The sequence below is a fragment of the Paroedura picta genome, chromosome 7 (genome assembly GCF_049243985.1).
Source record: "Paroedura picta isolate Pp20150507F chromosome 7, Ppicta_v3.0, whole genome shotgun sequence".
NCBI classification, from domain to species: Eukaryota; Metazoa; Chordata; class Lepidosauria; order Squamata; family Gekkonidae; genus Paroedura; species Paroedura picta.
In genome coordinates this window covers 19530716-19557817 of record NC_135375.1, presented here as the reverse complement: position 1 = coordinate 19557817, position 27102 = coordinate 19530716, and the positions used below count along the sequence as shown (strand labels likewise).

General features: G+C 46.6%; 1 protein-coding gene across 4 annotated transcripts; it reads left to right on the top strand.

The window, feature by feature from the left end:
* Positions 1-455: 455 nt before the first annotated feature.
* On the top strand, positions 456-25935 carry SLC45A2 (solute carrier family 45 member 2). 4 transcript variants are annotated; one of them, XM_077346935.1, is made up of 9 exons: positions 456-602; positions 1912-2407; positions 7200-7376; positions 8209-8271; positions 12517-12839; positions 17422-17565; positions 19830-19953; positions 20804-21009; positions 23918-25932. In XM_077346935.1, exons 1-9 carry the CDS (start codon positions 594-596, stop codon positions 24140-24142), a joined length of 1767 nt encoding a protein of 588 aa, XP_077203050.1. In that variant the 5' UTR covers positions 456-593; the 3' UTR covers positions 24143-25932. The 4 variants fall into 4 exon arrangements, with proteins under 4 accessions (XP_077203050.1, XP_077203052.1, XP_077203053.1 ...); XM_077346937.1 differs by lacking the exon at positions 7200-7376 and having other exon boundaries at positions 23918-25935; XM_077346936.1 differs by lacking the exon at positions 8209-8271 and having other exon boundaries at positions 458-602; positions 23918-25928.
* Positions 25936-27102: the final 1167 nt, after the last annotated feature.

Below are 27102 nucleotides of genomic sequence, written 5' to 3'. Positions count from 1 at the left end.
CAGGCCGCGAAGGCCAGGGCGCCGGGCCGCGGTTCCCTCTCCCCCCCCCCCCCCCCCCGCAGTAAAAAACTTTCCAGGCTGCAAGCTTGCGGCCCGGGAAGCTTCTTACTGCGGGAGGGCGGGGAGAGGGAATCAGGGCCGCGCATGCGCACATGCGTGCTGTGCGGCCGAAATCGTGCGGCCGTGCAGCGCGCATGCGTGGCCTGGCTGCGCGGGCGCGGCCACGCATGCGCGCTGCACGGGCGTGGCCATCACCCTGCCGGTCCCTGGCCAAAAAAAGGTTGGGGACCACTGGTCTACCACTCTCACTGAGACTCAAGGTAGATTATAAAATATAAATATCAATTCAAAGAAGTAAATATTAGAAGAAGATGAAGAAGAGTTGGTTCTTATATGCCGCTTTTCTCTACCCGAAGGAGTCTCAAAGCCGCTTACAATCTCCTTCCCATTCCTCTCCCCACAACAGACACCCTGTGAGGTGGGTGAGGCTGAGAGAGCCCTGATTACAAGTAGGACTAAATTTACACAGTTGGAAAACGAGGCAAACAGAGAACTATCTATGTCAATGAAAACTGTCCAAGGCACAACATACAATGCAGAAGGTGGGTGAAGAAATACATTGAAAGCAATACAATATTTCATTAGACTGTTGTCCTATCCCTGATAAAAGCAACCAACTGGAGCTTGTTTGAAAGGAAATTGAAATATTTGACATATGGTATGCTGGAAGATAAGGTGAAATCTAGAATAACCAATATATGAAGGAAAGGTCAGGCAAATATCTAGCCATCACATGTAGGTAGAAATAGTCACACATGAAGCTATGTCCACGCACGGTCATAAAGGCTTGCTTTTTGGTCTTTTCAAGTGCGTAGCCGTGTTGGTCTGAAGTAGCAGAACAAAGTTTGAGTCCAGTAGCAGCTTTTAAGGCAGCAAAGTTTTATTCAAGGTATAAGCTTTTGTGTGCATGCACACTTCTTCAGAAGTGGAAATTACCAGTTCATAGGTAAGTAAATCGGCATACATCAGAATGGAAATGTTTGATATCTGCACATGAATTTTGACATTTATTTCCTTTACTACATTTCCCCTGGAATTAAGCCCAAACAAATTGTAGCCATATAAACTTAGCTTGTTATTTCTGTTTGGTCCTTGAATCTGTTAAGCACCTTCATTATGCTGTATGCTAATTTACTGCTTGCCCTCATGTAATATGCATGAATGGGTAGTTTCCATTTCGTATATGAAGAGACACACGTGCCCACGAAAGCTTATATTTTGAATAAAACTTAGCTGGTCTTACAGGTGTCAGTTAAACTTTGGGGGTTTTAAAAACCTTTTGACATACCTGCTAAAAAAATTGTGCATGTGCATGAATTACAGTCTAAAAATAAGAAACGGTTATGCGCTTAAGCAAATGTCACAAATCTGGCAATAGTGTAGAATGAGAACAATTATAGAAAAAACGATCAAATTGAAGCTGCTTTGTGCAGATCCTTGATGGCCACAAGCCAAGGAGTAACAAGGATTTTTCCCCCCTCACATAACTCTCACACATACAAAAAATAGTGTCTGGCCACAGCAATCTGGCGGCTTGCTAAATGGGAAGCAATGTTCCCATAGATTATTCAGCTACAGCAACATTTAAAAAAATGCCTTCCAGCTAACTGGGCCTCTGTGTGTGAGAGTTGTATGCACACATGATGCCTATTCCCCCCCCCCACCCCTTGAAGATAATCCTCCAGTCATAGAGAGCTGGGAAGTCTCCAGCTAGCCAGGAGTCCTAATTACACTAATCTCAGACACATACTCCCCCCTCCCTGTTTCTCCCCCTTTGTGAAACTTGTGATTCCAGAGCCACGAAAAGTATGCATGCCCCTCCTCCAGATTCCTTTCTTTCCTACACACCAGGCCAGAATCCATGCCGGACAAAACACCAAGCTCCCAGGAGCCAGTCCAATGACTCTAACGGAGCAGGACCTGGGGGGGCTGCTCCCCCAGCCCAGGGAGTTGGGCATGGCCAGCATGGAAAGCAGCGCTGGGAAAGAAGAAACCATGTTACAGTCCTTGGCTGGAGGAGACCCCTTTGGGCCAGTGGAACCCCCCAAGAAGCCCACCGGAAGGCTGGTGATGCACAGCATGGCCATGTTCGGCCGAGAGTTCTGCTATGCGGTGGAGGCTGCCTTCGTCACGCCCGTGCTGCTCAGCGTGGGGCTCCCCAGAAGCCTGTACAGTCTGGTGTGGCTCATCAGCCCCATCCTCGGATTCGTGCTTCAGCCTGTCGTTGGCTCAGCCAGCGACCACTGTACTTCGACTTGGGGCAAGCGGAGGCCGTACATCCTGGCCCTGGGGATTATGATGCTGGTAGGAATGGCTTTGTACCTCAATGGTGAAACGGTGGTCTCAGGTGAGTGAGCAGCACGGGGGTCGGCAGAGCAAAGCTCTTCTGGCTTGGTGGGCCAGAAAAGGTTGGGATTTTATTTTTTCCCCAGAGTGGTAGAAATTCATGAGCAGCCTGAACCGCCTTGGTTAGCCTGAGTTAGAAGTTAAGCAGAGTAGGCCTTGATAAGAGCTTGGAGGGGAGATCACCAAAAAAGGTTAGGGTGGGTTAAGATGCAGAGGAGTGCTTTGGAAAACGTCCTTTGCTCATCTCTCTCCTTGAAAACCCCGTGGCCCTAGAGTTGCCATGAGTTGGTTGTGACTTGACTTGAAGTATCAGAAAAAGGTGACTTGGCTTAAGGATGTTGTTGCTTGGGGGAAGGGGGGGGGTTTAAGGAGGAGATGGTAATATGCAAGATTCAGTAGCCATGCTGGTCTGAAGCAGCAGAACAAAATTTGAGTCCAGCGGCACCTTTAAGACCAGCCAAGTTTTATTCAAGGCAGTGGTTCTCAACCTTCCTAATGCCGCAACCCTTTAATACAGTTCCTCACGTGGTGGTGACCCCCAACCATAAAATTATGCAAGTGTGTCCTTTCACAGAAATTAAACCAAAACTGACCAATGGCGTGAAGATCCACGGGTCATGATTGTATATAAATTGTTTTTTTTTCCCCCGGGGGCGCTGCTGGAGCGGCTGGTGGCTGAGCAGGGGTGCTTGCAGGAGGAGTGCCAACAGTGGCAGCATCCCCCCCCCCCAGCCAAGGTGCTCGCCCTGCCGCAACCCCTGTGAAAAGGTCATTCGACCCTCAAAGAGGTCCCGGCCCCTAGATTGAGAACCACTGGCATAAACTTTCATGTGCATGCACACTTATTCAGATACTAGATCCAGGTGGGTAGCTGGTATACTATAAGGCAGGGGTAGTCAAACTGCGGCCCTCCAGATGTCCATGGACTCCAATTCCCAGGAGCCCCTGCCAGCATTTGCTGGCAGGGGCTCCTGGGAATTGTAGTCCATGGACATCTGGAGGGCTGCAGTTTGACTACCCCTGCTATAAGGCATAAGGTATAAGTTTTCGAGTGCATGCATGCTTCTTCAGATAAAATAAAATCATTGTGCACTTGACCTCAACCATATACCTGGTGGAAGAGCTCCATTTTACAGGCCCTGCGGAACACTGGGATTGCTGAGGGCTTTCCCAGATCTGCAGGCCTGTAAAATGGAGCTCTTCTGCCTGGTGTTTGGTTGAGGCCAGGGCCATTAGGATCTGGGGACCCACTCCGAAGGGGCTAGAATAGCTGCCCTCTCCCCTTCCAACTGTTCCCCAAGGCATGAGGTTTTTGGCAGTTTACTGAGCAGGTGAGGGATGGAGTTTTTTCGCCACTGTGAGGGATAACTGGGGAATTTTATGGGGAATTTTATCCCACAGGCAAGAGCCATCTAGGGTTACTAACAGCCTGGATAAAACAAGTGTCCAGCTTAGTTAGTAGGATGTTATTTACCAGTTGATGTTCTTAAACACCATGCCACGACAACTTCAGGTGCACATTTCCACTCATGATGGGGCACAATATTGTCCCTCCAGGGTGCTGGCAAGCCTTTGCCACCAGGCCCAAAAAGGTATGATGGTTTCATACCAAAAAGGTATGAAGGCCCAAAAAGGTATCACTTCATGTGATAAAGTTAGTTGGCATGTCCTGCAATCTGAACAGTGTTTTTCTGAGAATAATCTTGATAGAATAACATGGGATGTGCACCTGGAGCACCCATTTTCCGACGGCTCCCATGATCCATTATCGTCCTGAATGTAAAACTCAATCTCCATGGGTTTCAAGAATTGTTTTTTTCTGGCAAAGCTAGTGTGGTGTATTAGTTAAGAGCAGTGCCCTCTAATACAGCAAACCGGGTTTGATTCCCCATTCCTCCTCCACGTGCAGCCAGCTGGGTGACCTTGGGCCAGTCATGGTTCTCTCAGTCCCATCTACCTCACAGGGTGTCTGTTGTCGGGAGAGGAGGGGAAGGCGATTGTAAGCTGCTCTGAGTCTCCTTTGAGTAGTAAAAAGTGGGGTATAAAACATCAGCTTCTTCAATCACCCAAGGTATACGGACTTTGAGCCATTCTGACAAGTGGCTGATAAGGTATTTCTAAAGCAGGTGGAAAAGCCGTGGAAAACTAACCTTGCTTGCTGCTAACTCTGCAATCCCCTTAAAGAAACTAATGGGATTACTCACCGTCTTGAATCTCACAGCACCTTTTACAAATTGCTTGGAGCCTTGCAACTGCTCCTGTCTCCTTGTAATTAACGGAATTAAATAGACTTCAGTGTAAAGCCAGAGAATGTGGTTGAAAATCCATCAGTCCCATTCCGTGAGTGTTAAGAATATAAATCTATTTTGAAAAGGAATGTCTCCGCTCGGACTTAATTCAGTCTTTTGGTGTGCATCGCTGGCCACAAATCAAAATACACTCAGGCCTGTCAAACGGCAGTCTGATGGTCTCTTTTTGAATTCCCCAGTGAATTGGGAACCTGGGCAAGCATCACTATTCTGATCAGTGCCCTCTGCTCCTTTTGTCCCACCTCTTTCTGCAGTAAAGAGGACTCCTGGAATTATAGCTTATCTCCAGGGGCAGAGATCAGTTCCCCTGGAGAAAACGACTCCCTTGGAGGGTAGACTCCATAACATTATACTCCACCGAGGTCCTTCCCCGTTCCAAATCCTGCCCATTTCTGACCTTTCCCGGGTGTTGCCTCCTGGCTCTGGGTTTTACAGGCTTAGTAGTACCTCTGCATGTAGCTGTTCTTCTCAGCCACCATGGCTAGAGAATCTCCATGGTTCTCTCCGATCCCCTTTAAGGCAGTTTATTCCTGTGGCCATCTTCACTGCAGCTATCGGCAACAAATGCCACATTTTGATTGCTTTCTTTGTAAAGTAGTATTTCCTTGTGTCTGTCCAGAACCTACTGCCCATAAGCTTCATTGGGAGAGGGGGAATTCTTGCCCATCTCAACAGATGATTTTTCCACACACACCCCAGCACATTTCTTTTCTGCTGAGTTCCATGGGCAGTAGAGAACTAGGTTGAGAGATGGGGGGCAGCATGGAGGACTCTGCCCTTCTTACTTTTAAGTTCACTGTTCAAAAAACACATGGCCTCTGTTTATGTCATTGGGGGCGGAGCTGTATTTAAAAGCCCAGGGTGACTCTCTTTTCTAGATTCTAGAACTGAGAGCCAGTTTGGTGTAGTGGTTAGGAGTGCGGACTTCTAATCTGGCATGCCGGGTTCGATTCTGCACTCCCCCACATGCAATCAGCTGGGTGACCTTGGGCTCGCCACGGCACTGATAAAACTGTTCTGACCGGGCAGTGATATCAGGGCTCTCTCAGCCTCACCCACCCCACAGGGTGTCTGTTGTGGGGAGAGGAATGGGAAGGCGACTGTAAGCCGCTTTGAGCCTCCTTTGGGTAGGGAAAAGCGGCATATAAGAACCAACTCTTCTTCTTCTTCAGTAATATCAGGGCTCTCTCAGCCTCACCTCCCTCACAGGGTGTCTGTTGTGGGGAGAGGGATGGGAAGGCGACTGTAAGCCGCTTTGAGCCTCCTTCGGGTAGGGAAAAGCGGCATATAAGAACCAACTCTTCTTCTTCTTCAGTAATATCAGGGCTCTCTCAGCCTCACCTCCCTCACAGGGTGTCTGTTGTGGGGAGAGGAATGGGAAGGCGACTGTAAGCCGCTTTGAGCCTCCTTTGGGTAGGGAAAAGCGGCATATAAGAACCAACTCTTCTTCTTCTTCTTCTAGATTCAAATGAGTGTTGGTCTGAAGTAGTGTTGGTCTGAAGTAGCACAATAAAATCAGAGTCCAGGAGCATCTTTAAGACCAACAAAGATTTATTCAAGGCGTGAGCTTTCGAGTGCAAGCATTGCACTCGAAAACTCATGCCTTGATAAATCTTTGTTGGTCTCAAAGGTGCAACTTTTCTAGGTTGTTCTATTTTAAAAAGAAGGGCCAATTGCTCTGACCTTTGAAAGAATCCTTTGGAAAACATAGTTTCAGAAGGTAGCTGTGCTCGTCTTCAATAGAAGAGCTAGATTCAAGTCCAGTACGCATTTTAGAAAACAACAAAAACATTTTTTTTGGGGGGGGGGGTTATAAGCTTTTGAGTGTCAAGGCATAAACCTCAAATAATGTTTCAAACTTCAAGGAGCCCCAGAAGTGGTGCCAGTTGGCCACACCCCTTGCCACACCCCTGGAAGTGACATCTCTACCCACATCCTTAGTCTTCCTTTTACTCTCTGTCCCTTCCTCCCACCCTCCTGCTCTACCTCCTGTAGGCCAGAGAGAAGAGCAGGAGCTGAGAAGACAGCCCGACTCCCCCATTCCATGCCACTTCAGAGCTCCTGCGGACCCCTTCAGAGCTCCCATGGAATCCAGGGGTCCACAGACCCCTTCTCTAAGGGGCTACTGGATTCAAATTTAGCTCTTTGGGGAGCATGTACTCTGGCATGCCAAAGATTTGCAAATTAGCCCATGCATATAGTTGGATGACATAAGATTACCAACTTGGGAAATTCCTGATGATTTGGAAACCATAGAGCGTGAAGCTCAATAGGTGTGATTCTATAGAATCCACCCTCTGAAGTTGCCATTTCCTCCAGGGGAATGGATCTCTGTGGCCTGAAGAATACTTGTAATCCCATGAGAACTCCAGGCCCCACCTGGAGGTTAGCGACCCTAGGATGTCATTGCTTAAGAAAACCACGAATGACAGTCACACCAGGCCAAGATGGATGCCAACGTGTTCCTCCTTCCTTCCTTTGCAGCTTTGATCACCGACAGGGGCACCAAGAGGACCTGGGCCATTGTCATCACCATGCTGGGGGTGGTGCTCTTTGATTTTGCGGCAGACTTCATCGACGGCCCCATCAAGGCCTACCTGTTTGACGTCTGCTCTCACCAGGATAAGGAGAAGGGCCTCCATTACCATGCCCTCCTGACAGGTAACAGGGGATGGAGGCTGAGCCCTACTGTTGACCGACTGGCTGTCCCTTGGGGGAGGGGAGCAGCGGCTGGTGCCCAGAATGCCTCCCTCTCTCTCCCGCTCTTTCCCTCTTCCTCTCTCTCTCTCTTTGTCTAAGCTTCTTGAATGAACTAATCATCTGATCCTGAGCTTTGGTCACGAGCGCTGTTGAGCGAGTCATCTTGTGACTGCAGCTCCTCCAGCAGCCGTATTTGAGGAACAAACCACACCATTAAAAAAAAAAACACAAATCAGGCTAAGAAATCTTCCCTCCTGTTAGAAGAAGAAGAAGAGCTGGGTTTTTTTTATATCCAGCTTTTCACTACCCAAAAGGAGTCCCAACACGGCTTACAAACACTATTCCCTTCCTTTTGCTACAACAGACAGCCTGTGAGGTAGGTGGGACTGAGAGAGCTCTGACAGAATGGCTCCGTGAGAACAGCTCTAAGAGAACTGTGACTGGCCCAAAGTCACCCAGGTGGAGGAGTGGGGAATCAAAGCCGGCTCTCCAGATTAGGGTTTGCCACTCTTAAAGTAAAGGTAAAGGTATCCCCTATGCAAGCACTGAGTCAACCACTACACTAAACTGGCGCTTAACCACTATACCATTTTCTTGCCCATGCTGACCCATTCCACCAAGCAAAGTCTTCCTCCAGCTTGTGGGCCTCCAAGCTGCCATTCCTCAGATGAAGGAAGAAGGCTCCCCAGGGACTGAAGGAAGTCCTTCCTGCCCGGGCTAAAAGATCAGCCATTGCTTGGGAGGGGACTTCTTTTTTTATTTTTTATTCTTTGTTTGTTTGTTTGTTTTGCAGATTGGTATTTTGACTCCAAGAACAGAAATCTAGCCGAGAGCCAGAGAAGATACAACAGCAAAGGTTTTTGTTTAAAAAAAAAATTAAGGCTGTAATCCTAGGTAGATTTACTTGGGAGTAAGTCCCATTGAATGCAGTAGGGCTTACTTCTGAGTAAACCAAGGCTGTGCTGCGTATTAAATGTCACTTCCGAGTGTGCGAAGGACACAAACCGGCACTCCTTTGCCAGCTTCCCCCGGATCTCAAACAGCAGGTGGGAAATGATACTTGCCCTAAGCACTGTTACTAGCACCCCAATCAACAAGCAGGAAGACTTCTTGTTGTTTTCATTTAGCCTGATTTAGAGACTGCTCATTCTGCGTGCTGCTGAGATGGAATGCTTAGGCTTCTCTTTGCTTCTTTTGATGGCACTACCTTTATTGCATGGCCATCTCTTATGCTGCCTTTGTTTCCTTCACATTTGATTGATGTGTTTTACCATTTCTAGATTGTGGTTTCAATTACTGGAAGCTGCCTTGAGAACCTCTCACCGTGGAGAGGAAAGGGACAACAGAAATGGCAGTAGTTATCATTAGGGATGCCAGCCTCCAGGTGGGACTTGGGGATCCTCCAGAATTGCAGCTCATGTCCAGACTACAGATATTATTAGTCTGGAGAAAATGGAGGCTTTGGGGGGGGGGGTCTTGACATAATTGTAACACGGGGTCTTCAGATGCTCTCTCTTTGACCTTCCCTGGGCCAGCTTTGCATGTCGGCTCGCTCAAGATGATGAGAGAACAAAGGCAGCACCATGTGATCGGAACATCTGCCGATCTCACAAAGAGAAGGTTATGCTGCGTGGCGACCCCAGGGCCTGTGACGTCAAATCCCTGCAGAGTTATTTCACATGTCTGTGTGTGGTGTGTGTGTGTGTGGGGGATAAATAGACGCTGTCCTTTTAGGCTGTGACCTTTCTAGGCAGCTAACCCTAGGGCCTGTGGTTTTTCACCGTTCTCACAATAAGCTTGTTTGCTTTTGCGGTTTTCGGACTGCGCAAGAGACATGAAAGCAGGAATGATGATGGTTCACTTGTCTGAGCCCAGCCAGAGTTTCAGAGTCACAAGGGCAGATAAATCCGTCTCAGGTTTCGTAACGGGGCGGAGGACACGTTGAGCGGGCTGGCGTGTTTCTTGATGGGGACGTGGGCAGCCGCCTCATCTTCCGCCAGGATCATCCTTTGGAACCACCAAGCCTTAGGGAGTCTCTTCCTCCATTTGCTTGTCAAAAATCAATAGGTGAAGACCCGTCAGCCATAATACAGGCAAACGAATTGATTTTCAAGCCGGCGATGGCAAATAACAGTTTGTTCCACTATAAACAATCCTCCAAATTCCAAAAACATCAAAACGAACTCCTAGGTATTTTTTCATTTTTGGTATCTTCGTCAGTGATGTAAGATAATAATCAGCCCTCTTTAAATGAATTCCTATCATATATCAGAAGGATATGAACCTAATCCTAAGGTAATATGTGTGTGGTTCAATGTCCAAATGTTTCTACAGTGTCCACTATACAGAGGTCTACAAATTAGCATCACCAAGTGTAAATGCTCTTTGTTGTTGTTAGGTGCAAAGTAGTGTCCGACCCATCGCGACCCCACGGACAATGATCCTCCAGGCCTTTCTGTCCTCTACCATTCCCCGGAGTCCATTTAAGTGTGCACCGACTGCTTCAGTGACTCCATCCAGCCACCTCATTCTCTGTTGTCCCCTTCTTCTTTTGCCCTCGGTCGCTCCCAGCATTAGGCTCTTCTCCAGGGAGTCAGGAGGTGGCCAAAGTATTTGAGTTTCATCTTCAGGATCTGGCCTTCTAAGGAGCAGTCAGGGCTATCTCCTCTAGCACTGACCGGTTTGTTCGACTTGCAGTCCAATGGCCTCTTTACTACTAATTATTAAAGGTTAAAGAGTATCTTATATCACTGACGAAGATACCGAAAACAAAAAAATACCTAGGCGTTTGTTTTGATGTTTTTGAGATTTTGAGGATTGTTTATAGTGGAATAAACTGTTATTTGCCATCGCCAGCTTGAAAATCATTTCATTTGCTTGTCAAAAATCAATAGGCTTTTTTATTTGGACAAAGTGGCCCTTGAAATTTAAATATATATATATAGCTAAAAGCAACAAAAATACAGTGAGGTCACAAGAAATGAAATACCAAAGGTAGCCTAAAATGTTAAGAACTGCAGACGTTATTAAAGCTAGTAATCAGATGTCAATTGAGAAGACCATACTGAATAAAAGAGCTTTCTTTGTTTCTCTGCTTCTCTCACCGAAAAGTCTCGAGTGGTATCAACCTTTTTCCCATTAAGGTATTTAGATTCCTTAGAGCAGGGGTAGTCAACCTGTGGTCCTCTAGATGTCCATGGACTACAATTCCCATGAGCCTCTGCCAGTGTTTGCTGGCAGGGGCTCATGGGAAATGTAGTCCATAGACATCTGGAGGACCACAGGTTGACTGCCCCTGCCTTAGAGTGCCCTACACATCATAGAGCATTTACTCTAGCTCGGTTCAATGCCCTACCATCTGCTCTGATGGAAGGCAGGTATACACGTGTTTCTTATGCTTTTCATTTATGTCCATGTTAGACAGGGATGGTAGAATCCATTGATCATGTGCTCCTATACTGCCAATTTTACCAGGATAGTCGCACCCAATATATTTTGCCAATATCGTATAAATAAAGAAGGCAAAAAAGACTAATTCTTTATGTGTCTTCCCCCAGCTGATAGCTCTACCGAAATTACCTTTAAGGGTAGCAAAATATTGCATAGTGGCTTGCTCAATAAAGGCAGAAGAAACTTTGCCATGGGCTGAAAGTCCAATTCTGTTGGATTTTATCCTTGCAGTCTCAGGGTGGCATCGTGTTGGCAGGGGATCATGGGAATTGTAGTCTTTGGAGAGCCACAATTTGGCCACGCTTCCTAGAGCTTCCTAGAGCTGCATCAGCTGTGTTTGGCCATAATGTCAAAAGTATAACATCAAACAGACTCCCTTGCCCCCATCTTTCAGTCTGTTAAGCAAAGTTTGGTGTAGTGGTTAGGAGTGTGGACTTCTCATCTGGTGTGCTGGGTTCGATTCTGCACTCCCCCACATGCAACCAGCTGGGTGACCTTGGGCTCGCCACGGCACTGATAAAACTGTTCTGACCGAGCAGTGATATCAGGGCTCTCTCAGCCTCACCCACCCCACAGGGTGTCTGTTGTGGGGAGAGGAATGGGAAGACGACTGTAAGCTGCTTTGAGCCTCCTTTGGGTAGGGAAAAGCGTCATATAAGAACCAACTCTTCTTCTTCTTCTTCAAACAGTCACCTTCTGCTTGGCAGCCACAGTTGCCAACCCACAGGTTGGGCCTGGAGATCTCCCAGAATGACAACTGAGTTTCAGATCTATAGTAACGTTGTTCCCCTGGAGAAAATTGCTGTTTGGGAGGGTGAACTTTATGGCCTTATACCCTGTTGAGGTCTATCTCCTCCCCAAATCTCCAGGAATCTGGAGGTGGCACCCTACTGGTGGTCCTTGGTGTGCCCCCTCTACAAGGAAAATCCAATTCTGGAACAGGAGATAGAAATTTCATTCCTAAAAACTTAGCAGTGTGCATCTGTTCCACACTGATTTCTTTGATACTATCCCAAAATACTCTCTTATTTTCGTCGACATGCTATTCCAGCCTCACATATATATATATATATGTGAGGCTGGAATGGAGGCCAGGTGGGCAGGGGAGGAATATAGGTTTATAAACACTATAAATTAGTTGGCATTATACATATGCTGCAATGCATTCTTAAAACATTTAACATGCTATGAGGCTTTTATGACTGGAAAAGCAAGAAACAGGAATAAAACAAGAGTTTGCTGATAGTGGAAAGTGCTTTCAAGCCATGGCAGACTTGTGGGTTTTTCCAGGCAAGAGATATTCATAGGTGGCTTGCCATTCCATGCCGCCCCTGACTTACTTGGAGGTCTCCTATCCCACTACTAACCAAGGCCAACCCTGCTTCACTTTTGAGATTTGATGAGATGAGACTAGAAGCCCATTCTGCACACAATAGATAATGCACTTTCAATGCACTTTAGTAGCAGATGTTCCTGTTCCGCACAGAAAAATCCAGCTGCCAAAGCACATTGAAAGTACATTATCCTATGTGTGCAGAATGGGCCTAGCTTGGACTACTTGGGCCAGTGCAAAATTTGCTGGGGTAGTCTATAAAATTCACAAATAAGCTGCCACTGTTCCTTAGTGGACCTGTCTCTTCTTTTTCTCTAGGTCTAGGAGGGGCCCTTGGATATCTCACAGGTGCCATTGATTGGGGTCACACTGTCTTGGGAAAATATTTGGGCACAGAATTCCAGGTGATGTTCTTTTACGCAGCTCTGGTGTTCCTGATCTGTCTGACCGTACATTTGTGCAGTATCCCCGAAGCATCGCTTGCCATCATCTCAGAAGAATCCAAGCACCCGCTGAACACAGCAAAGCCCTATCAATACGGCTCCATAGGAACAGTTAAGAACGGCTACTTTAAGAAAGATTATAAGGAAATACAGACTTTATCTCAGCAAGGGAAGCAAAGTGAAAAACAGGAGGCCCAGGTAATAGCACCTTTTTTGTATTGTGATATTTACCTTTCCCACTTCTTCTTTTTTTTTTAAAAATCTCAACTACAGGGCACAGAATAGCTCCACTAGACAAAATCAGGTTGTCTGAAATGAAAGCAGACTGGAAGATGATATTTGGGGAAGGGAAAGGGTTTCTGGTGCCAAACCCACTAGTAGAAAAGGAATATTATGGCAAGACGGAAGGATTTTCAAGGCAAGAGCCAAACAAAGGTGATTTGTTATTGCCCGTCTCTGTTTAGCAACTAGGGCTGTGGGCTTCTACACACTTCAGCTGCTTCATTGATCTCTTTCAGATATGTGAGGAGCAAATGTCAGGTTAACCAGGCAATAGGCCTGCTGTTGGGTGAAGATGGAGAGATGGAGAGACTTTGACAGAGGCCAGAGAGAAAGCAGAAAGGCTTAGTCTCTGTGTTTTCCCTTAATAATATGGACACCTCTAGGGACGGTAGTAGGCAAGGTATAGTGTCTGGGTGGCAGGTTGACATGGACAGAGAGGTTGTCGAGAACTGTTCAGCCTGGAGAAAAGGAGGTTGAGAGGGGACATGATAGCCCTCTTTAAGTATTTGAAAGGTTGTCACTTGGAGGAGGGCAGGATGCTGTTTCTGTTGGCTGCAGAGGAGAGGACACGCAGTAATGGGTTTAAACTACAAGTACAACGATATAGGCTAGATATCAGGAAAAAATTTTCACAGTCAGAGTAGTTCAGCAGTGGAATAGGCTGCCTAAGGAGGTGGTGAGCTCCCCCTCACTTGCAGTCTTCAAGCAAAGGTTGGATACACACTTTTCTTGGATGCTTTAGGATGCTTAGGGCTAATCCTGCGTAGAGCAGGGGGTTGGACTAGATGGCCTGTATGGCCCCTTCTATGATTCTATGATTCTATGATTCTATAATTCTATGATTCTATGATTCTATGATTCTATGAACTGGATGCACTGGATGAGTTCAGATCCCCTTGGCTAGATGATGTGCGCCCGAGAGTGTTCCAAAATGGGTTTTTATTTGACAAAAGTTACAATTACGTCAAGTGTTTGGTATATAACTTCTTTTGGGGTGGGGGTTGGGGTCATCTTACATTCTGCATTGCCTTTCTTTGGAGTAAATATGGTATGTTTGCCTGAGCCATTGCCAGTTTACAAGTAGATGAACCATTAACTGAAAATCTCTTTATTAGCTAAGCAATGCAACAAAACTATGCCTGGACAAACACACTGTGAAACTGGCTGCTGCTGCTGAATATACCCCTTCATATTCTTGTGCTCTGCGGCAGTCAGAGGTGAATGGCAGACCAGCTGCTTTGATTGATGGGATTGTCAGAATGGTTCTTCCCTGTGATCTTAATTCCTGTGGCTCCTCCCTGTGATCTTAGGGAATTAAACCCTTTCCACCTGAGATCCTGAAGAACTACTGCCAGTCAGAGTAGAAATGAATGGCCAGGAGAAACTGAGACCGTTTCTGCACGGAGGGGTAAAACGTGCGTGGCCTTGTCCTTGCAAACGCGAGATGGTAACTTTTGCATTTGCAGCCCTCCTCACAGGAGACCCCTACCATGTTTTCCTTCTGCCCCATTGCGATTTTTTGCCTCCCAACGGGGCTGAAAGGGAAAACAAGCTGAACTTCTCCCACTGCTCCTTGGCGGGAGTAAGCCACCAATCACAGCACAGTAGTTATTTTGCGGACTGAAACTTTCTTTCCCGTCGAGCCCCAATATTAATTTTTAAGGCACTTCTGCGTTGCTATGCAGTAATACGGATATATTTTTAATAAAAACCAACACTTCTGTGTTGCTTTCGAGAAATACCAGAACAACACAGCATTCCCCCCACTTTTTGGGGGGATTCATGTTCTTTTGGACTTTCTTTATGTCTGGGTGGTTTTCTGAGACACTGGTAAGTGAAGCCCAAAAGGTAATTTTTTGTAAATGGTTGGCTGAAAAACAAAGCGCTCAGACCCCTGTATGATTGGGACAAGGATGCTTGATCACCCCTCCCCTTCCGAAGCTCATTTCCCACCTCCAGAAAGCAGAAATGGGGCCATGTTTTGCTTGCCTGATCCCCAAAAGACCATGGACACTTTGAAGAATATTTTATTTTACCTTTGACAATGTAGCTTTGTGGTTGTGCTACAAAGTGGACCACACAGTTTTTTAAAAAAATTACTCAGAGCAGGAAATGGAGAGGGGACAAATCTGGGCAAAATGTGAGCCAGCCCCTGAACAGCCTCAGGGTGCAGGTGATGTCATGTGGAGGGAGCGCTTAAACCCACCAGCAAACAGAGGCTGTCCAGGGGCAGATTCCTCATGTGGAAATGGTCTATTAGTCTGACATGGTAGAAGGATTTCAAAAATTCTATGACAATTATGAATTCTAATGACAAGAAGTCAGTGTGAAAAAAAATTTGTACATTCAGATTCCTGCCAGTCATATCTAATAAACTAGATAGAGGTGAACTGTAATAATACATGTTAGGTGGTATTTCTTGGGTAAGAGCTTGTGTTTCTTTAGCTGCTGGGCAGTCTGTCAGAGGCAGTTCCCAAAGGATCACATCTCTTAAATCACCTCCCTCAGTCCAACAATGTCCTGCTTCTAAAGTTTGTTTGATGTGTCAGTCTGTTTTCATTTGAGCCTCTTCTTGCCCTGAAATCCTGTCTCTTCCCCATGTACCTGGAGGTGAAAACACTGCTGCCTTTTAAGTCTGTCATATTTTGAAAAGAAACTCAAGATCACATAGAGACAGCAAAAACTCCAGGAGGAAGGAAACACGTTTTATACCCACTCGCAAATCAGCCATCTTCAATCTTTTGACCTTGGAGGCACCGCTGAACTATTTTTCAGGCTTTGAAGGACCAGGAAGTGATGTCATCTGGCCACACCTCCCTGCCATGCAGAAGTGGCCAGCAAAGGTTTAAATGGCTGGAGGCCCTCCCTTTCTGACCCCCTCCAGGCCCATCACTGGCCACTTTGGGATGAGGCAGGTCAAATTGCTCAAATAAGGGTAGATTAAAAAAAAATTCAAACCTTTTTCTACCCTCTCGGAGCTGAAAATGGCAGTTACAGGGTGGGAGGGATCTCCCCAACCATCATGTTGGGGAAAAGAACACACCACAGTACCACAGAGGGGCCTTCATGGTCAGAAAACCCTATGATAGATTCATGTGTTGACCACCTTCTCAGCGGATAAATTTAGAGGCAGCATCATTATGAGACCCAGCTTAGGGGAACAAATTTTAAGAACGAAAGTCATATCCCTATGTTAAGAAGCAAGAACCAATCTATATTTGATACTGGAGTCCTGTGACTGGAATTCCAGATGTGTGGTTTTCCCTCAGAAAGGTATGGAAGGCAGATGGCTGCTGATCTCAGCTAGGGTACTGATGCTGGGGGAAAGGGCTTTTCTTTCTCCCCCTCCCCCCATGTTGTTTCTTTGTTCAGTGCCAACAGTGGGGCACAGGGTTGCCAGTTCCAGGTTGGGAAATTCCTGGAGGTTTGGGGGCGGAGCCTGGGAAAGGCAGGGACCTCAGTGGGGTACAATATCATAGAGTCCACCCTCCGAAGCATCTATTTTCTCTAGGGGAACTGATCTTTGTAGTCTGGAGATGAATTGTAATTCCAGGGGATCCCCAGGGCTGGCATCCCTTCCTCCCCATGCCAGGCTGTCTAAAGCTCCAAACGGGAGAAAAGGAAGCACAGTAAAGGAACCTGTCCTCCTCCATATCTCATTTATCAAAAGGCTGCTGAATGACCTTAAATTTGGGAGCATAAAACCTCTCTAAATAAAGCAGTTACATCCCAAACATCCCAATGAGAGAATTTGTAGCTTTCTGTTGGTAAGCTGACTTTATGGACATGCCTTGATGTGACACGAGTGAATCAACTATGTGTTTCAAGGTCCAGATTGGGAAGGGACCAAGCCCTATGAAGATAGGTTGAGGGACTTGGGAATGTTCAGCCTGGAGAAAAGGAGGTTGAGAGGAGACATGATAGCCCTCTTTAAGTATTTGAAAGGTTGTCGTTTGGAGGAGGGCAGGATGCTGTTCCCACTGGCTGCAGAGGAAAGGACACGCAGTAATGGGTTTGAACTTCAAGTACAACGATATAGGCTAGATATCAGGAAAAAAAATTCCCAGTCAGAGTAGTTCAGCCGTGGAATAGGCTTCCTAAGGAAGTGGTGAGCTCCCCCTCACTGGCAGTCTTCAAGCAAAGGTTGGATACACACTTTTCTTGGATGCTTTAGGATGCTTAGGGCTGATCCTGCGTTGAGCAGGGGGTTGGACTAGATGGCCTGTATGGCCCCTTCCAACTCTATGATTCTATGATTCTAAATGCATGGTAATTTGGGGGTGGAGCCTGGGAAGGACAGGGACCTCAGTGGGGCACAATCCCATAGAATCCACCCTCCAAAGCATCCACTTTCTCCCAGGGAGGCTGACATCTGTAGTCCGGAGATGAGCTATAATTTGGGAGATCCCCAGGCCCTACTTGGAGGACAGCATCTCTGTCTTCCATTCACAATTTTGGCAAGCTCTGAACTAGACATTTGGCTCATTCTTTCTTTCAGGATGAGAGGCAGGTGACCATTAAGGCCCTTCTCAAGGCACTTCTAAGCATGCCTCCCCATTACCGTTGTCTGTGCATGAGCCACCTGATGGGATGGACGGCTTTCCTCTCCAACATGCTCTTCTTCACGGACTTCATGGGACAGGTAAAGACAATGATCTGCCACCACCTCTAGGTGCAAACTGACTCCATTCTTATTTGGATTATTATATCCATTCACTTATGGCAGCCTTTCTCAAATTTTTAATCATTGAGAACCCCCTGAAACCTTCTTCTGGCTTTGAGAAACCCCACAAGTGGTGTGATTGTGTAGAATAGATTTGGGAAGCAGAGCTGTGGACACGCCCACCCAGGACCCCTCCCGTCCTCACCCCCTGCAGACCCATCGTTGGCCATTTTGGGAGGAGGGGTTGACATGGACATATATGATCATATCGCCCAATAAATGTTTAACAAATGTAAAACATGCAATAAAATTAATTAACTCCCACCCATTCGGGAAACCCATCCAGGTCTGTCAAGAAACCCCAGGGTTTCATGAAACTGAGGGCCATAAATATCTGGAGTTAAACAGCCAAAGGGGGGATTTCAGAGAGCAGGCATTGATCCCCTCAGGCCTCCTTTACTGGGTCTCTTGGGCAGCTGGAGATTTCATTTGAAAGAGCATCTGTCTTTTTAAACTTCCGAGACTGAAATGTTAGTTTTAATAATAACTGTTTCTGGAGCCTGCAATAATGTTATTTGCTGTTTGCCTGTTTACAATAAAGATGAACCATTTGTTACAGATCCGTGACTCCCCTCCGTCTCACCCGCGGACTCTGTTAGCATCTCCTAGCAATATATTACTTTGTTTCTTGAGCACTGTGTGCTAGCAAATTGAGAGAGGAATCTGCCAGATGTCTTCCAAGCACTGCTGAATGCCACATAGGGAGTTTTTATACCGTGCTCCCACATGGAATTCTGGGAAGATATGAAATTTATCCTCTCCCCCCAAACTAAAACTCGTCCTCAGAACACTTTTCCAATGAAGACAGGATAAAGATTCTGAGAATTTTCAGTTGAGATGAAAGTTGAAGAAGCAGGAACACAGCTGTTGATTATAGAATTATACATGGGGTGGAGAAAGTGGAATAAGAGAACTTTCCCTCTCTTGAAACACTAGAACTCAAAAAGCACCCAATGAAATTGAGACAAAAGGAAAAACTTGACTCAGCAAATAATCAAACCATGGAATTCACTGCCAGTGGAAGTAGGAATGGCCAGGAGCATAGATAGCCTTACATGGGGTTAGACAGAAACACATAGAAGAGGTCCAACAATGAGTATGAGTTTCTTAGATCTCTTATAGAATGTCCTGGAAGGTTGAAGTGTTCTCCTACAGGTTTTTCAGTCTTGTGGCTTTTGATGTCAGACTTGTGTCCATTAATTCTTTGACGGTTTGACCTGTTTGCCCTATGTAGAGATCAGAGGGACATTGTTGGCACTTGATGGCATATACCAAGTTTGAAGATGAGCAGGTGGATAAGCTGTGAGACGTTTCATACAAACCTCTAAAAACCACTGCTAGGAAGCAGCTTCAAGAGAAGGCCTTGGCCTCTATACTCCAATTGTTGGCCATCCATGGCAACTGGTCGGCCTTTGTGTGAGCAAGATTGTAGGACTAGATAGGTCTCCGGTAGGGTTGCCAGCTCTGGGCTGAGAAATATCTGGAGACTTTGAGCGTGGAGCCAGGAATGGCCAGGATTTGGGGTGGGGAGAGATCTCAGTGTTGTTTAATGCTATGGAGTCCACCCTCCAAAGCAGCCATTTTATCTTGAGAAACTGATGGCAGGTCTGGAGATGACCTCCAACTCAGGGGGATCCCACCTGGGGATGGGTGTCTGGGAGGTCCCACCTAGGGAAGGGCATCCCTGGGATCCCCGTGATCTAGTGGGGCTCTTCTTATACCCCACCCAGAAGTTGTTATACCATTTTTATGCCCTTCAGTATTCTGTACCTTGAGGAACAAGCACCCTGGAGAAGTAGCATAGCAATTTTCTAAACAACATTTTCAAATCCCCAATAATAGACCAGCGTGATCTTTATGTTGTCATTCACGCAGCACTCATTCATTTATCCACCCATTTAAAAATATTTTTGTTCAAAGAATCATTGATTTGGAAGGGGCCATATTCTGGTTGCTTCTTCCAGCAGGCTTGAGGCAGCGCACAATACAATTTCACAAGAAAATCATGAGATAGCATCCCTCAAAACAACAATATCCAATATGTCTTCCTTCTGGTTCTTTCCCCCTCTCTGGCTCACAGTCCCTCCCTAGTCATTCAGCTGTATGTTTACTGAGAAAGGGGGAAACAGGAAGATAATCAACATAATCCCTTCCTCTCCTTCTCTTTGATGGCTGCCCCACAGATTGTGTTCAATGGTGATCCCTATGCACCTCATAACTCTACGGCGTACCTGACCTATGAAAGGGGTGTCGAGATGGGATGCTGGGGGATGTGCATCAATGCCATCTCTTCCTCACTCTACTCCTGTAAGTACCATCAAGGCATAGAGCAAGAATCCCTCATAGGGTGCCGGACACCTCTCCCGCCGGGGCCCACCAATGGCTTTTAGCAGGTCTGGTAAAGTGAGGTTCTTGCCCAGCAAGGCCTCTGACTGGCCACAGGAGGTTTTATTGGATGTGCAGAAGTTTAAGGATGTTGCTTTGAGAGCAGCTTCTTCCTTCTTCCTTCTTCTTTTTATCCTTTAGCTGGCAATTGGTGGAGCAGGTTGTCCTCTCAGTCAATACACAGCTCTCGGTTACAAGGCTTCCCTCCCTGTTTTAAAGTGACTGTGCTCCAGAAGCCCACACTTCTCTCAGCAGGAATTTGCCTCTTGGATTTATTTCCCCCTCCTTGTTCACTGTGAGGCTGCTGTTTCCAATCCTTCCCCACCCCACACTAATTCAGGAAAAGAAATAAAGCCTCCTGCTGCGCTTGGCTCCCTTCCCCGCTCTGAGCTTCCCCAGTCAAGTGCAGAACACTTTCTGTTTCAATTGGGGGGGGGGAGGAAGTGTTCAAATCGATCTGAATTCAACAGGATCAACAACGGAAAAAGCAAAGTGCAGAACCAGCCCTGGAGATTTTGGGGGTTGAGTCTGGGGAGGATGGAGTTTGGGAATGGGAGGGCCTTCAACAGGATATAATGCCATAGAGACCAACTTCCAAAGCAGACGTTCTCTTCAGCGGAAGTGATTGCCGGGGATTAGTGTTAGTTCTGGGAGATCTCCAGCTACCACCTGCAGGTTGGCAGCAGAAGCTGTGAGACATTCCATGCTCTGTGATTGAAACACCTACCTTTGAAAACTAAATATCCTCTCTTTTTCCATCTCCCTTTAACAGATTTGCAGAAAGCACTCCTACCTTACATAGGATTAAAGGGACTTTATTTCATTGGATATCTGCTTTTTGGACTGGGCACTGGCTTTATTGGACTCTTCCCCAGAATCTACTCCACTCTGGCTCTGTGTTCCCTCTTTGGTGTCATGTCCAGTACATTATATACTGTCCCATTCAACCTTATTGCCGAATATCACAGGGAGGAAGAGGTAAGTTAGAATGAACCCATATTTCATATTGGATTTGTAGTTAATGAAATCACCACTGTCTTTGCTGCTGCAGGATAACAGTGTTTTGTTACTGTGGGTTTCATTATAGGCCTATCTATGGCTACGAGCCCTGGTGGCTAATGGGAACTGCCATGTTCAGAGTCTGATAACCTCTGAGTGCCAGAGCCAGGAGGCAACATCAAGGAAAGGCCTTGTTCCCTATGCCCCATTGTTGGACCACCAGAAGAATGGGTTGTCCACTGTGTGACATCGGATGTTGGACCATGGGTCTGATCCAGCAAGGCTCTTCCCGGATGCTTTAGGCTGATCCTGCATTGAGCAGGAGTTGGAATATAGAGCCTGTCTGGCCCCTTCCAACTCTAGGATTCTATGAATAGAAATTAAATTTAACAGTGAGCACAATGTCAAAAAGATTGTTCTAATATGACTTTGGATTTAAATGATTCTTGAGGAAGACCTCTATGCACATTGATGCACTCCATGCATTGTAATGAACTTTCCTTTGCAGTCCAAGATGGACTACATTGTGCTTTCATGTGCTACAATATATCCCAAAGAATAAGGCCAAATGGTTCTCCAAGCGCATGCTTACGTCCATGGACAGTTAATTTCATTGGGTTAGAGCACAGCTCAGGAGGTCTTCTGAATGCAAGTCAAGTTGAATTTTGTGGTGGGACCTCAACAGAGGAAGTCTCAGGCAGTGAACCCTGTTTAACTTTCCAAATTCGTCTGGCTAGCACAATCAGAAGAAGCTACCACCACGGAAATCTCTCAGGGCTGTTTGAGTTCCAGCAGGACTGAAAAGACTAAGAGATGTTCAAGCAGAAATCTGATATTCATATTTCATAGGATGTCTGAAAGAGAATCAATTTATTTTGCTTAGCTGCTGATTCAACTGGTCTGGCCAATTCTAATATTGATAGAAAAAGCTTTTTATCTTAAACTTTCTCCGGTAAAGTTTGCCCGACAAACAGGGGGAAAGCGAGTTATTGGTAGATTTGTAGATTAATTAGGACAGTGTCAAAGTCATCAAGAGGTTTTTCTGTTAAAAATATGCATGTTAATGGAGTATAAAACAACCTTGCAATGTTTAAAATTCACAAAGAGCTCTTGTTTCCTATTGAGCATGCATTTAACCTCCACGGAAGGCCCTTCAGTCAAGTGCTCTATATTTGAAAGTTTCAATTGTGTCAGAAAATAAAACATTTAAGAGAGTCACAGATGGTAGATGATAGCAACAGCAAAAAAATCCTTTGATATCTGGGCATCCATCCAGTGAACACTGGATTTCTTTGAACTCACACTGCAATTAAAAGATAAAAACCTTGTATTTGCCATTGAATGTGCATTATACCAGACACCAATCTTGGTTTCCAAAACAATTGTATATGTAATTCGCATTTTAAAAGTATCCTGTGGGATTCAAATTTACCACGAGGCTTGTTAAATTTTATGATAGGTCCTAGAAAGTCAGCTTGGTGTAGTGGTTAGTGCTGACTTCTAATCTGGCGAGCTGCGTTTGATTCCGCGTTCCCCCACATGCAACCAGCTGGGTGACCTTGGGCTCACCACAGCACTGATAACGCTGTTCCGACTGAGCAGTAATATGAGGGCTCTCTCAGTCCCACCTCCCTCACAGGGTGTCTGTTGTGGGGAGAGGAAGGGAAGGTGATTGTAAGCTGCTTTGAGGCTCCTTCGGGTAGGGGAAAGCGGCATATAAGAACCAACTCTTCTTCTTCTGGAAATGAATCGTTATTTCTGCATATATATATTTGAAAGGAGGACAAAGACTTGCTTGGAGTAAGTGCTTTCACAAAAGGAGGAGGATCAGAACCTTAAGCTTACATAGAAGCAGATGATTATAGATCTGATGCACCTGGCACCCTAAAGACAAGATGACACAAGCCCCACGTAGAATGCACTGCAGTAATCAGAGCTAGATGCAACCACTGCAATGGCCAGATCCATGATAGGGGTATTCCCCACCCACAGTTAAAAACAGCCAGGGGGCAATTTCGGCAAGTGATGTGAGAAGAGTTCACTTGAGCTGATGGTTCTCATTGTTTTATTGAGTTGGCCATCAAGTTTGTGGGCATGGGGGCTGTTGAGTCCTACTGAGGCACCATATCCCTCAGTAAAAGGTAAAGGTATCCCCTGTGCAAGCACCGAGTCATGTCTGACCCTTGGGGTGACGCCCTCTAGCGTTTTCATGGCAGACTCAATACGGGGTGGTTTGCCAGTGCCTTCCCCAGTCATTACCGTTTACCCCCCAGCAAGCTGGGTACTCATTTTACCAACCTCGGAAGGATGGAAGGCTGAGTCAACCCTGAGCCGGCTGCTGGGATTGAACTCCCAGCCTCATGTGCAGAGCTTTCAGACTGCATGTCTGCTGCCTTACTACTCTGCGCCACAAGAGGCTCTTATCCCTCCGTACTAAACACCTATCCCAAAGCTGAGGATTTAAGTGTTGTAGTAGCCATACTTCGTTGTACCCCATAATGGACCAGCATATCAGGCTGGGATGCTTGTTCAGCAAGAGTCAAGACAGCCAGTGTAGCTTCGTAATGAAGAGTGTTTACGGGTATCTGAGAGACCCAGGTTCAAAACCTCACGGACACATCTGGGGTGACCTCAGGCCAGTCCCATTCTCGCTGCCCACTCTCTCTCACAGGCTTGTCATGACTATAAAATGGAGGTGAGGAGCATCACATGAGGGGAGAAATCGGGGTACAAATGCATTAAGCGGACAAGCAAGGTTTTACCGTATTTGAATCATGGAGCCCAAGAAGCGAGGGCAATGGTCAGCCAAGCACATATCTCTGGAACTCTGCCTCCTCTGACTTGTGCTCCGTTTCTTTCTTTCTATTTTTCCTGTGTTCTTTTCCAGAACCAAATGGAGGCGTCGGAGGGAGGCCGAGGAAAGGGAATCGACTGTGCGGCCCTGACGTGCATGGTGCAGCTGGCCCAGATCATTGTCGGGGTGGGGCTTGGCTTCCTGGTCATTGCCGCTGGCAGCGTGGTAGTGGTGGTGATCTTCGCCTCTGCCATCGCCTTGTTTGGCTGCTGCTTTGTGGCCTTCTTTGTGCGCTACGTGGAAGAAAGCAATAAATAGCAAGCTCCTGGGAGGAAACCGGCTGCCGTTGTCCAATGGGGGCGCTCTCAGTTGATGGTGGGAGAAAGAGGGAGGCCTGCTTATTTTTTCCCGGTCTGCGCCAGAGCAATTTCAGGGCATGAGTTCTCCCCCCCCCCGGGAACCATGTTCTGAAAAGCAATAAAGAGGATCTCTTTCCTAACCGACTGCTACTTCGAACAAGTGCTCACTATGACAAATCTCATTTTAGACACCCCCTACTATTTAAACTATTTAAACTGAAGAAGAAGAAGAAGAGTTGGTTCTTATATGCCGCTTTTCCCTACCTGAAGGAGGCTCAAAGCGGCTTACAGTCACCTTCCCTTTCCTCTCCCCACAACAGACACCCTGTGAGGTGGGTGAGGCTGAGAGAGTCCTGATATTACTGAAGAAGAAGAAGAGTTGGTTCTTATATGCCGCTTTTCTCTACCCGAAGGAGTCTCAAAGTGGCTTCCAAGGTCACCCAGCTGGTTGCATGTGGGGGAGTGCAGAATCGAACCCGGCATGCCAGATTATAAGTCCGCACTCCTAACCACTATACCAAACTGGTACTACCTAGTAATATTCCTAGGCGTCCAACTCAAAACAGACATTCCCATAAGTCCTTTTTGTTTTTTTAAGAGCCGAAAAGAGGACGGGCACCCCAAAAAAAGAAGACATGTCCTCTACGAACAGGATATCTGATAAAAGTTTGGGGTGGATGGACATGGCTTTGGTGCCCTAGGTGGCCATGATTTTGGGAGCCCTCCACAGTGACCAGGTGTGCACCAGGCAGGCAGTGAACTATGGCATTAGCAAGGCAGCCAGTGTAAACCTGAGGGGCCAATCTCTCTCCCCCTGTCCCTCCATCGGGTGGGGCCAGGGACCCAGTCTTGGGAAGCATGGCCTAGTATCCAGGGTTGCTGATCATGAGGTGCCCCGGAGGGGCAGGCATTGGTGGACCATTCACTGCCCCTTGCTGTGGCTGATCAGGACTTGGCCAAACCTATCCTGAGATTCTTTTGGTGCCCCCCCCTGCCCTGGTGCTCTGAACAGTCACCTCGGCCTCTTAGATAGGTCCCCACAGTGTAATAAACCTACAATAAAGTGGGGAAAGGGACAGCCCGAATTTTCCCTTCCTGACGTCCCTGCTGCGACTTACTGCTCATGGTCTCCCACGATAAGAAAGGGACTTATCTGCATTCCCTTATCATGGGACAATGGGAAGGCAGAGTTGCGCCTGCACCAGGAAAGCCATGGAAGGGAGGCGATGTCATCAGGAAGCCTGAATAAACCCTGCGAACAAAGAGAGGGTGAGCTGAGGAAAATGACTTGTGCGGAAATGGTCTGAGGGAACACTGACCGAACTGTTCTGTGAGAACAGCTGTAACAGGACTGTGTCTTGCCCAAGATCATCTAGCTGGCTGCACGTTGAGGAGTGGGGAATAAAACCGGTGTCTCCAGATTAGAGGCCACTGCTTTTAACCACTACATCAAACTGGCCCCAAATCCACAGGTAGATAAAAGACCAAGCAGTAGGTGACGTGAAAGCCCCCTGACTGAGACCCTGGAGAGCTGTTCCCAGCCTGAGTAGACAATACTGGCCTTGATAGACCAAGGGCCTGATTCTGTACAAGACAGCTTCATAGAATCATAGAACCATAGGCCGTTAGCACAAAATGTCTTCTTGGGCTCCAGCATTTCAGAAATCCACCCAGACAGAAATAAATTACAAAAAACACTAGAATTCCAAAGGGATGCTGTATCATTCTGGTGTTTCTCCATAGCAATGGGGCAGTACTGATTTTATTAAAGATGCATCTGTGTTATGGCATTACCGTACAGTAACGTGGAAGTGTCTTCTAAAAAAAATTGGGGGGGGGCTGGGGGAGGGGAAGAAAGTTTCAGTCCACGAGAGAACTGCTCTTCTGTGATTGGTCGCTGGCTGTGATTGACTAGCCAAGGAGCAGAGGGAGAGGTTTGGCTTGTTTTCCCTTGCAGCCTCGTCAGGAGGCAAAAAGCCTTGATGGGACAGAGGGAAAATGTGGGAGGGGTCTCCCCATGTAAAGGGCTGGAAACACAAGATTGACCATCCTGTGTTTGCCAGCAGGAAGCCACTCACATTTTACCCCTCTGGGGGGAAGGGACCATCCAGGCCCTCTAGTCCAACCTTCTGCTCAGTGCAGGATCAGCCTCAAGCATCCAGGATAAGATTCTGTCCAGCCGGTGCTTGAAGGCTGCCAGTGAGAGAGTTCATGTGTATCTCATCTGTGTTTACTGACCCGGAGTTCATAATTTTAAGAAGTGTCACCCTAGATCAGACCAAGATATTCCTTGTCCAGATTTTCATATTTTGAACCAGCATGCTGTGAAATGGATTTTTCCTCTACTTCCTCATAACATGATGGCATATTCACACACCTGCTGGGGTTTCCATGGCTTTTGCCCAGTCATCCCCAAATCCAGGGTTTTGTTTTTAATTGGCAGTTGAATATTGCTATATTGTTGTAACAACATGTCTTTCAGGTCTTTTGAATTCCCAGTTTTCAATTTTTAAAAAGTAAGCCTTTAGTTCTGGGGTAGTCAAACTGCGGCCCTCCAATAAACTGCGGCCAATCCAATAAAGTCAAACGGTGGCCCAAGGCCCACAAAGAACTGCAGGAGGCAGCTCAAGTCCTGCTCCTAAACAGAAAAGGAAAAAGTTGAATGAGCATATTTGCCATTGATCTTTCCTCACACGCCTCCCAGTCCAGTTTCCCAGTTCCCAGTTTCACGCAGCGTCTGAAGCTGGTTTCAGACAGCTACGGTGATGTGGCCCTGTTGTACTTTGCTAGTACCAGATACAATAATATGCACAAGATTCAGTGGATTCAGGATGGACAAAGGGAAATACTTTGCACAGAGAGCGATTAAAATGTGGAATTTGCTGCCAGGGGAGGCAATGATGACTTCAGGCACAGACA

Excerpts from the sequence above, each read along its gene's own strand:
- SLC45A2 (XM_077346935.1), top strand. Across the intron at positions 12,840-17,421 it reads GTGAAAAACAGGAGGCCCAG|GATGAGAGGCAGGTGACCAT; the intron begins GTAATAGCACCT and ends TCTTTCTTTCAG. Across the intron at positions 19,954-20,803 it reads CTCTTCCTCACTCTACTCCT|ATTTGCAGAAAGCACTCCTA; the intron begins GTAAGTACCATC and ends TCCCTTTAACAG.